The 12,284-nt window shown below is 40.1% G+C and overlaps 1 protein-coding gene across 1 annotated transcript; it reads left to right on the top strand.

Annotated features, from left to right (window-relative positions):
- The first annotated feature begins 298 nt into the window (after positions 1-298).
- SLC35G1 (solute carrier family 35 member G1) lies at positions 299-10,514 on the top strand. Its single transcript, XM_037143002.2, has 3 exons — positions 299-549; positions 4,946-5,126; positions 7,307-10,514. Exons 1-3 carry the CDS (start codon positions 366-368, stop codon positions 8,043-8,045), a joined length of 1,104 nt encoding a protein of 367 aa, XP_036998897.2. The 5' UTR covers positions 299-365; the 3' UTR covers positions 8,046-10,514.
- Positions 10,515-12,284: the final 1,770 nt, after the last annotated feature.

Genomic DNA, 12,284 nt, shown 5'->3' with positions numbered 1-12,284 from the left:
CTTTTTTTGCCCCCCACCCTCCTTGGCTGCACCCTGTATCAACAGGACCTCCCTTTCCACAAGGACAGGAGTGCAGTGTGTTTTGCAAAAGGTGATTCCAAACGTTTGGCCAGGCTACCTGGATTACAGCAAAGGGCGGAGTGCCTTCCTGCTAGCTGTGGCCATCGCAGCTTCACCCAGGAGGCAGTGACCTCCCCTTGGGGAGCTGGAAGTGAGGGCAGGGAAGGACAAGCCCCCACCCGCCCCTGAGCGGGAGGGGGCCACGTGGGCGCAGGCGCACTGGCGCCGCCGGAAGAGCTTGGCGGCGGAGCCGCAGCTGCGGGCGCCAGACGCCGCGCAACCCCGGGGAGGTCGCAGGCTGCAAAATGCGGCCGGTGGACAGCGCCCGGGCTACAGAGCTGCAGGAACCGGGTCTGCCGCTGACAGAGGACACGCCCCCGGGTGCGAGCGAGGAGCCGACAGCCACTGAGGAAGTGGGAACACCGGACCCCCACTCCGGCTGGTGCTGGCTGTGCCAGTCCTCGCCTTGCAGCTCGGGCGCGAAGCCTGGTAAGTGCGGAGTACGGACCTTGGCGCAGGTCTAGCCCGTGGGGGACCTGTCCGGTGCCAGCACCGGGATCCTCGCAGCCGTGGGCCCGGACGCATTGCGGACTGAGACCACCTACTTTTCCCTGCCCAGAGCTCTGGAGAACCCTGGAGCTGTCACCTGGGGGCAGCAAAGCAGAAATCCCCAGTACCCGCCGGTGCGAAGACCGGAGAAAGTTTCTGATTGTGTTGGAACCCATTTTGGCTTCTAAACTGTTCCTATAATTAAAGTGTTGCGGGGCGAGACCGTGGAATCAGATTGCAGTTCGGAGTTCCCGGGCACGGAGGTTGGAGGGTCAGTGAGAAAGGCCATCCTACAGCCGCCGTGGCTCGGAGGGAGCTTACCGTGAAAAGTGATCTCGGTGGTAGATGGTGTTACCTGAAGAGCAAGTTGAGTTGAGTGGGATCACTGATTCTTGACCTTTTGTGGTCAGGATAACTTTTTATCAACTGATGCACAGGAAGATAGGCACAATCTTATGTGGTTAAGGCATTCACGAGCCTGTCCCCAAAGCCAAAGACCCCGTGTGAAAAACCCTTAATCTTACTCTAATAAAGGAGGAAAATGAGGCCCTGGGCAAAAGTCCTTTGGAAAAGTCCAAAAGGACTTTTTCCATTTGACCTGGACAACAGTGTGGTGGTTGGTGAGCGGGTGGGGAGGGCGTATAAAAGGGGCAAATGATAATGGAAAAAATACAGTAAAAATACGTGTAAAAAAAGATATGGGCCCAAAAAAGTAAAGAAAAATGAGGCCCAGGAAAGTGAGGGCTTTGGGCTTTTTTGTATTGTTTTTCTGAAGATCTGACCTGTGTGAGTGAGACATGGCACATGTCTCTGTAGCACCAGTTTACTAGAAACCCAGCATACAGCCCCTTCTACTAGCCTCAAATACATTTCTCCTTGAACTCCACCACCCACTTGGAGCAGTTTCCTGGAAGAAGAGAGTAATAGGCAAATGCCCTTTCAAGACCAACTTACACAGCCTGCACCACCTCAACCTCTGAGTTGCCTCCCTTAAGTGTGACTCTGGATTTTCATGCCTCTTACCCAACCCCATGGCTGCTTTTTATGCACTTTCTCCAGTTTTGAGAGATAACCCCCAGGAAGATGATTCTTGCTCCATTTTGCCCTAAATGCTAACAAATTATCAGAATTCTAATAATTTATGCATGTACTAGAGCCTCTAAAGCAGGGATTACCTTAAACTGGGTTGAACAGATGTGCAGCTCTTGAAGAGGTCAGTTTTTCATCATATCATTCTATGACTAAATGTCATTCTGGTGGAATGCTGAGTTAGTCTTTGCAAGCATGTTTTCCCTGTTTGTGAACTGAAGAGGAATACTGCTTACTCAGGAAGCACACGGCAAAATGACAAACCAATAAGTGATTTTACTTAAGAATCTTGGGGGCCTTAAAACTTTATTTAAAGTTTCCAACAACAAGACATAGTAATAGTTATTAAAAAGTAAACAGAAAATATTCCAAGAACAGGACTGCCACACAAACACTTGAAAACACAGTTGTTATTGAACTTTCTTACAGTATAATTTTAGCTTCTTGAATCAACTGGTGTTCTCAGCAAAGCTCATTTTTAAGTTCAGGATGAAACTTCACCATTTTTTATACATCCACAGACAGCATGAGGGACAAGGTAGGTCTTAGACTGAATCCAGGAGAAGCTGTCTTAGGTCTGTGCTTTATATCTCTCTGGAAGGAATGATTTCTTTAGTGTGGCAGTGATTGTCAAACCAGTAGAACTTTTAATGGTTTGCAGAGATCCTGTTTCACTGGGTCTAGGATAGGGCTTGGAATAAAGTTTTAAAAGTTACTAGTTCTGATTCCCAAACAGGGTTGCAAATCACCAGTTTAAAGAAGAGATTAGAGAAACTGAGCAACTTTCTGTTTTCTTCTCAAGAAATTGCAGTATGGCTAATTAATTTGAAATATTTAGAATTACTAAATTATTAGATATACTTGTAGTGGGATATGGATGTGGAAGATTATTACATAAGCAAATCCCTCTGGATTACGCTACTGTCTTGCTCATTCACTAACAGAGGATTGAAAGTATTATTCAGTAAGAGACTGAGGTTTTCCTGTGCAGAACCAGTTCTCACCTTCATTAACAGATAATCAAGTTTAGGTAGGCCTTACAACAACTGTCCTGTCCCACTCAGGAAGTGTGGGCCTTAAGTGTTTATAGGCAAGAAAATACGTGATTGTATGTGTTTTAAGGAAAAGATAATCAGAGCAAAGGGTGTGAAATTAAGTTCTCAAAGAGTTAAAATAGCATGTTAAAATATTCCTGGAGAAAAATTCAGAAGTTTAGGTTGGAGAAGAAGATCCTTGAAATACAGAGCAGGGTGATGTTTTCTGTCCTTGATCTTCTCATTCTGTTCTGTCTGAGGGTGTAGGGTTGGTTGTCTTTTAAGAAAAACTATTTTATTTGGACCTGAATCCTGAAATTCCAGAAGCTAAATTCTAAGGTTGACCACAGTGAAACATGTACTTAGTGGTGCTTAACTTAGAAGTCTTCTAATGCTGCCTTCTCATGGGCTGAGGGTTGTATGCAGTTTGTTTTTGCAATATCTGAGCACGTAATTACAGAACAGAATGTGGAGGATTCTGGCACTTAAAACTTATAACTGTAACATGACAACTGCCAACTCAAAATCATTCTCTTCAGTTTGCACCTAGAACAGAAAGAGGTAGAAAGTCTCTGGCCAGAATGGTATCTTTTACTACAAAGGTCAGGCTATAGAATGTCACCAGAAAGACTGCATCATCACACTTTGGTCCCAATTTGTAGTGACACTTGTGGGGAAAGGTATCTAGCTAACACTACTTATTGAAATATATCACCTGGTATTGTTGCATGTATAAGGGAATGACATTTAAAAACATATACACATCAGTATGCAATATTGTTCTGTAGCACAATAACACATTGTGAATTCCTACATAGGAATGATAATCCTGGCTTTACTACAAATTGCATGTGCCCACACATCCTGTAGCTCTGTTTCACTCTTAGCTTATGAGAGCCAGTAGTGTTTACTTCTTATTCCCTCCTTTTTTGTGTGTGTTAGTTAAAAAATATATATGTATTCTTCAGTGTCTGGCTTTTCAGGGAGTTCTCTGCTTACCCTACTCCATTTTGCTTTCCTCTGAATGCCAAGAGGTGAGATCAAAAGCTGGTTCTACTCCTGTCTTAGGCAATGAAGACAGAGGAAGTGGCTAAATAAAAGTTTAATGCTCATACAGACTGTCATTAATAGATTGGACACTTGATGGCCTGGAGAAAGCAGCAGATTCCTGGTTCAATCAAGCCTGGAAGTTGGTATTAATTCGATGGCAATCCTAATTTAAAAATGAGTACTCTGGGGTCAGAAGGGGGATTAATCCAGCCCCTTCCCTCATGGAGTATATACTCTAAATGGAAGATAAGTTAAAAACCAGGAAACGTTAAATGAAGATTTGACTCATGGTTCAAAATAACAACACAGAGTGACTTTCTACATCATGCTCTTGCCAGTGGCTTTACACTCTGCATCTTCCCATGAAATTCTCTCTTATTCTTTCATTTGGCAAATACTTATTCAAGGTCTTCCATGTGCCAGGCATGGACAAGACAGCTGAGGTCCCAGCCCTGGATGAGTTCACAGGCTTATGAGGGAAGTCAGATAATCAACAAGTAGCCATAGACTACAGGTATAAACTTTTCCAGAAAAGAATACTCTTCATAAAGCCCAGTTCCCCAGTGAGATGATATAAAATATAATTTAGAAACATTTTTCTCTAGTTTTCTTGACAGGCATTTCTTAAAGATCACACTTACTGGCTTGGCAAGCATTTTACTTCTTTTTGACTGATACGTAAGGGATGATCAGTAAGCCAAAGGAAATCCATTTTATAGGGTAAAACTACATTTTTAAAAAGTGGTTTACTTATTTTTAAAAAATATTTTACTTAATTATTTTTAAAGAGAGGGGAAGGGAGGAAGAAAGGGAGAGAAACATCAGTGGGTTGCCTCTTGCAGGCCCCCAACCCAGGACCTGATCTGCAACCCGTGCATGTGCCCTGACTGGGAATCGAACCTGTGACCTTTTGGTTTGAGGGACAATACCCAACCCACTGAGCCACACCAGTTAGAGCAAGGCAGGTTTACACTGTTTCCTTGGTTTATGGTTCTTCATCTTCGTGGGAAAAATGTTTCCAATAAAAAAAATGGATATGCTTAGGAGGTAATATTTATAGTTTGTTAGCCATAAACACTGTCCCATTTTTTCTCAATTTCTAAGTGAAAATGGTAAAACATACAGTTGGAAGCAAGGACTAACCAGAATTTAATCTTTTTCAGAAGCCAAGAAGAAAGCACCCTGTCCTGGACTTGGCTTGTTTTACACATTATTGTCTGCCTTCCTTTTCTCAGTGGGCTCTTTATTTGTTAAAAAAGTGCAAGACCTCCATGCTGTAGAAATTAGTGCATTCCGATGTGTGTTCCAAATGTTAGTCGTTATCCCTTGCTTAATATACAGAAAGTAAGTATTTCTTAACTGCAAAGTAGACGATATTAATAAATGGTTGTAAATCTTTTGACCTGCTCAAACTATTCACTCTATAGTATCTGCTTTATCCCTCTCATAGATTTACTAGTCCTTACACCCTTTGGCTCTGATTAATGAAAAGTCACAAGGATACCACCTAAAGAAGATGCTCATAAGCACAAACCACATGCCCAAAAATGGGGGAGAAAGAGATTCAGTTATTCTCCACCCCTTATTTTGAGAACAAAACTTTCCTTGTATAATTCTACCCATCTTGTGCCACTCTCCCTTTGTTTTGGTATAACTAGTATTTGGAAGAAAAAAGTAAACAAGAGGAAGTGGTAGTGTCTCCTAGTGTCAGAGGTTACTTTAAGTAGAACAGGTAGCTCTGCTACCAGGGCAGACTAAAGTCTACAGTAATACTACTTAGGTCTTACCCCAGGATGATGTGGGAAAGGGGAAAGGTCATCTTGAGGAGGGCCTTTTTAACTACTTTCATTTCAGTGTCCTCATCTGTAAACTGGAGGGAATGATATTCTTTGTCCTCTATTCTGCCTTGTGGTTGCAAGGATCAAATGAAATTTATTGTAGATCAGAGCACTTTGTATAGAATGTAACAGTATGTGAAGACTATCTATTTCCCATCCTCACTGATCTCTCCTCACCAAACCCCTCTTTCCCTTTCTTATGGAACCCCTCCACACACATTCTCCTCCCACTGTTATAACCTCTACAGACCCCTGTTGAACCTGGGAGAAGAGACCAGTTGGGTTCCTCCTGGCTGCCTGGTTCTTTTTCTCTTTGGGCAAAGATGTTTAAATCCCAAATGAAAGGCTTCAGTTTCTTGCCACCAAAGTGTCCTTATATCTGTAATATTGTATATTCACTTAGAATTTTCACTGTGCATACTGACAATACTGTGGAAAAGGTGAAAATCTCCTAAGATCAATATTGTCAGAAATTCCTATGTGAGTGTGGACAAGTCACAATATCTTAGAAAATAATGGTAAGACTTCAGAAATGTCTAAGTGTGGCAGTAGACCACTGATGCTAACACAATCATCGTCCCCATTTTGGAAGGCACTAGGTTTAAGAGAGAGGAAAGGAGAGGGAGAGAGAAACATCGGTTTGTTGTCCCACTTATTTATTTATGCATTCATTGGTTGCTTCTTGTGTATGCCCTGACCAGAGATTGACTCTACAATCTTGGCATATGGGGAAAATGCTGTAACCAACTGAACTTCCTGGCCAGGGCTAAGAGAATTTTCTTAAATCCTTGGCACTAATCTAGTTTGACCCATTTTATGTTTCACTATCATGGAAGTCTGCTGGCTTCTCAAAGTATGGACCAAAGGTGACTACACTTTTATTTCTAACTCTAGAGACCCAGGGTCTCCATGTTGGGCCTAACTGCAGACCTAAAGATGCCCAGCCCTGGCACAGATCAGCAGGTTGCACCTAGTTAGGAACTTACACAGTACTCTGTTTAGTAAATACTTAATTCAAAAAGCTTGCAGTAGCAGTTATCTGAATGCCACAGGTTCTTTTTCAGTGTGTTTTAACTCTTTTCCTAATGAGAACAATGAGAAGTCTCATTCAATGGCAAAAACAGAATGTAGCACTGCTTCAGCTTTTATAAAAAAAAAAACTAAAGACTTAGAATGCACACGTTCCAGGACCAAGTTTTCTTTTATGGGGAAGCTAAATCTTGAAATTGTATCTCTTATAAAAATAACACATTTCATGTATTTATATACTTAGTAGAAAATTTGGGGAAAATAAATATAAAGAAGGAAAATTACCTATACTAGAATCAGGTCTAACCACAATGAACATTTTAGTATACTTTGTCTTTTTGCAAGTATGTGTGTATATATGTGTGTATATATATACACACACACACATATATACACACAGAAAAATATCTAACAAATTATACATTTTATGTAGTTCTCTTGTATTATATTTGGTTATACTGTGAACACTTTAATGGCATTAGCTATACTTAGAAAAACATCTTTTAAAGGTATATAATAGTTGTGGACATTATATTTAATTAGCTATTCCCTTATTTTTTGATAGTTAAAACTTCTAAAGTACTACTTTATTAAAGTGGTCATTTAAAAACAAATACCAAGTTTGTTTAATATACATTCCTTCATTTGAATTCACAGAACTGGGTTCATAGGCCCAAAAGATCAACGCATCTTCCTTGTTCTCAGAGGAGTCCTCGGTTCTATCGCCATGATCCTTATATACTACGCCTACCAGACAACGTCCCTTGCGGATGCCACGGTTATCTCTTTTAGCTGTCCAGTGTTTACGTCTGTATTTGCTTGCATACTTCTCAAGGAAAAATACAGCCTTTGGGATGTTCTCTTCACCTCGTTCACCATCATTGGAGTGATCCTCATCGTGAGGCCACCGTTTTTGTTTGGTCCCAACCCTGAGGTGATGGATAAGAACTATTCAGATCACCTGAAGGGCACGTTTGCATCAGTTGGACATGCTGTATTTGCTGCCTTGAGTATAGTTATCCTCAGAAAAATGGGGAAATCTGTGGACTACTTTTTGAGCATTTGGTACTATATAATTTTTGGCCTCGTGGAGACCATCATTGTCCTCTTTATATTAGGAGAGTGGAGTCTGCCATACTGTGGGCTGGACAGGCTCTTTCTCATACTGATTGGGCTGTTTGGTTTGGGTGGTCAGGTGTTTCTCACCAAAGCTGTTCAAATAGAAAAAGCAGGATTAGTAGCACTAATGAGGACTATGGATGTGGTTTTTGCTTTTATTTTTCAGATAATTTTCCTTAACGATGTACCAACATGGTGGACGGTGGGTGGTGCACTCTGTGTAGTAGCCAGTAGTGCTGGAGCAGCCCTTCGTAAATGGTGCCAGAGTTCCAAATGAAGCATGTGTATTTGAAATGTGTATTTTTTTACAAGTACATTGTCACCCAGTTCAAACATAGCACACACCTGGAAAATCCGGTTTACTTCATTGATTATGTTTAATTTTATAGCTAAGTACCATTTCTAAATATGGTTATGTCTTCACTTAATGAAGCATGACCCATTGGTTTGGTCTAGTGATTTTTTGTTTTTGTTTTTGTTGGGGTGGTATTGGTAAGAGGACAGTTCATTAGTTAAAGAAACACTGCAAAATTTTTTATGGCTCTAATAAAAAATTACATATACTTATATGTAATTTTTTTAAGTGTATTTTTGATAATGATGGAATATAGGTGGGGAGGACATTTTAGATGCTCTTTCAGCAGTGTAGAGGCTAAGAAACTTACTGGTAACAATGCTGCTATGATTAGTGTTAGATTGAAAACTCATTTGAAATACAATTCCATTTAAGAGGCCAAAGCTGAAATTTGGAATAGGTGCCTACTTAATGGTGTTAATAATACAAATTAATTAGCCTTATTTTCAAGGCTTTTATAAATGATTACCATTCTTTTAACCCATTTTGTGCCTTTTCATTTCAGAATTTTCACATGTAAACTTTTAAAGTCTTTAAATCACCAAATTTGACTAATACTTTCTCTTTCAGTGGCATTAGGAACTATAATAACTGTCATTCTACAATTTTAATTTTTTTTTTTTTTGAAACAGCACTAAGGGTTTTTTTTTAATTGTAAGAGAGAAATTTTGGCGTGGCCAAAGTGTACATTTCTATTCTAAAGTGTTTCCCCCTCATTAAAGATGTGATTTTTTTCTATAAATTCCCTTTGAATTTATAGAGTGATGCCAAATAAAATTTTCTCAGGATTTTATTAGATTGAACCATTTGAAATTGTCAAGATTTTACCTTTTTTAAAACACTATAGTTTCTTATGGTTCACCATTCCCCTCTAAGCCAAATACTTAGAGGACTTTGGAATATATATTTTTAAAATAACTTTTTAAAGTACAGTAATACTATTAAACTTATTTTTATAGTTTTTCCCTTATGGAACTATATGTAATAATGCTTAATGTTATATGTTAAATGTAAAAACTCGTGCATTCCATGTTGGTTGACTTTTGTGGTTTCTTGAATAGAGAAAAAAATCATTGTTAAATTCTAGTGTATCAGTATGATATTAAATGTCAGTTCTGCACCATGATATTAACATTGTGAATTCAAACAACAAATTTATATCTGGAACTTCATCAGGCCAATATTCTGCAGTTAAAAAGAGAACTGAATATTTAGGAATGCCTGGGAATTTAATCAGGAATGGGGAATACATGCAAATGATTTTTTGTCACAATGAACCCCTTGTTGGTGAAGCTATGATGGTCTACAACTCTTTGTTAAACCTAGCATCTATAATTATCTTTAGCCTTCAAATTTGAATGATTATTATCTCACCCTTTCATCATAATTTTTCCAAAGTAAGAAGGAACCTGCCTTCTGAGGTTTATGTCTCAGTAAGAAAGGATCTTTAATAGTTTGAAGAGGGAATTTGGGGCTTATTGATAGTCCCAAATGCTTCTCACCGGACAAATCCTAAAAGAAGTCTATTTAGGGGAGTCACACTATCTTAACTTTAGACTAATTCACAATATTGGAGTTTAGAGTTACAAAAGCATCATTTTCAATCATCATAAGTAATTATAGAACCAGAGCATTTACAGCTCAAGCATTAGAAATCCTTGTAGGAGCCACACTACATAGATAAGGATGCCGGGGAGGGGACCTGCCCAAGATGGGTTTTCATGACCTTCTCCCCCCTGGTTCCGTGATGAAATATGGAGAGTGAACTACTGCTTGACCTACCTAAGGTGAATTAACTCTCAGGGCAGCCTCTCCCAGTTCTTTACCTTGCACAATAAAAGAACCTTTGGGGCCTTGAAAGTTAAAATCCCTTTGAGCCTATAAACTAGAGATGTTTCATTTACATAGTGTGGTTTAAATACTTGAATGTCATGATATATGACCAAGGTTGGAGAAGATGTTTCTTCTTCCAACTTTTATGGAGTGTGATTCTTAAACACTTTTATAATGTCCAAGGTATACACAAAGATATGTATTGTAACAATTATGGGTGTATTTTTTGCAAAGATTGTAGTTTCTCTATCTTGAAAAGGGAAATATTTTCATAAATTTTTTATTTTATAAATACTAATAATATGAAAGCTATATTTTGGTTTTTATGATTACAGCAAATGTGCTAGCTAATAGAACTTTTTTCCTTTTTCATTCATATGCTTCAAAATGTATGTTATAGAACAGACTGACCTCTAGCCATTCAGTTGTGATGTAATCTCAAGTGTCAAATTGTTTATCTGTCCCTCTGTCACATTAAATCCAATATTTTTTAAATAAACACTTTAATCTCAGTAAGGACTTCATTGTTCCAGACCCCCAGAGCTTGGAGCAACTTTGAACTCTGTACTTTTGTTTCCATAGCTAATTTGTTACTGAATCGTTGAGTCTCTTATTGTGGTGTGGATTCATTCTTGGTCATTTTCACTGGTACCATCTTACTCTAAAAGGTGTCACTTCACAACTGAATTATCACAACCACATCTAATTGGGTTACCCATTTCTGGAGTCTTCTTTCCCCTCAGATCCTTGTCACACTGCCATACTAATCTTACCAAAAAGTTCTGCTTTCAGTGTTACTCTGGTTCTCATGAAACCACAACAATGCCTTATTAGACACCACATCACATCTTAGTTATTAATTTGGCCCCATTTCCATGATGTGGACACAGGCCCACAGTGTCCACAGTGTTATGGATGAGACAGACATTCACATGGACTACCGAGTCTCGTGGAGAAAAAGGGACGGTGTGACCTCTCTCTAGGGGAGAACAATCCTCAGAGAACCTCAGCCACCCTCTCAAGAGGAGAGCACCATAACCCTAGCCTGGACAGGCTTTTATTGGATATACGTAAAGCTCATTAATCATTATCAGGTAGTAAGGATCAACATACAAAGAACTCTGAGCCTATTTTGAGTCAAGGTCAGATAGCTAAATGGCCATAAAACTTTGGGGAACAAATTCACTTCCTGCTTGGACCCATATCATTTAATTAAGAGCATTCTAAACAGCAGGTTTTGTAGGATTTTACATATTCTTTATTAGGCCTGATCACCCTAGAGAACCTGCCCTTTCCAGCACAGGGCTGCACCCACCACTGGCATTGTTTCCAGCCTAAGTCAGGCAGGGGAAGTAAAGTAGCCAAGAGATTAGGAGACTTCTTGCATACAGAATGAGGACTCAGGCTATGTCAAAGCCAAGGGGTGAGCGTCTATCAACTCCTCTTCCATAGACCCCAAGTCCTTCCCTGGAAGTCCCCATGATCATGCCTGTCTTAGGTCATCCCTCCCTTGAGGAATCACTGGTCATTGGCTAACTGATCAAGCATTGGAGGCCAGGCAGGGTGAAGTAAAAGGAGCAGAGGTGGTCCCTGCCAGGGAGATAAGCTTTGTCTCCTTAGTGGCTTATGGTCTGAAGGTCACTCACTAAGCCTTAGGCGTGGTGGGAGGGAGGGTGTTATAGTTCCCGAAACCAGGTAGGGCAGTTCCCAGCATTTCCACTTTTCCAACTTGATTTCCCATGTCCCACAAATTTGATACTTGGACAAATCTTCCCACAAACTCCATTTGCCAAGGGATTCCTTCCTCTGTTTCTCCTGCTTTCTTTCTCCTCTAAAGCCTCCTTAGCCTCCAATAGCTTAGCTTGAGCCTTTGTTTCTTCCACTATCTTCAGGGTCTTCCACCTACACCAGTGTACCTTGGAAGAGTGAATAAAGCACTGGATTAGAAGTCTGATGTTCTGAGTGTGGTTTTATCACTGTCCAGCCAGGCAAGTCACTTAGTATCCCTGAGCCAGTTTTCCTTGTTTGCTTCATTTGTTAGATGGAGTAATATTACTTGCTCAGCCCATGTTTCAGATAAGTGCTATAGAAAAGACTTGTACACCAGAAAGGAGGGCAGAAATACTAAGTATTGAACTGTGGTTAATATGTAGAGTTGAATGTTCACTCTCCTTCCCTTCAACATGATGCCTACGGCAGGGTCCTTACTCTTGAGTAGTCTCACCAGGAACTATAGGAAGGGTCTTCTGGATTAAAAACCTCATTTGGCTATCTCCTGCTAACAGCTCTCATTTCATGGCTGATCTGCTCATGTAGGGCTACCAAGGG

Source organism: Artibeus jamaicensis, unplaced genomic scaffold (assembly GCF_021234435.1).
Source record: "Artibeus jamaicensis isolate MK-2021 breed Jamaican fruit bat unplaced genomic scaffold, CSHL_Jam_final contig_332, whole genome shotgun sequence".
NCBI classification, from domain to species: Eukaryota; Metazoa; Chordata; class Mammalia; order Chiroptera; family Phyllostomidae; genus Artibeus; species Artibeus jamaicensis.
Note: the sequence above shows the minus strand (reverse complement) of the source record. Positions and strands in the feature narration are given on the sequence as shown.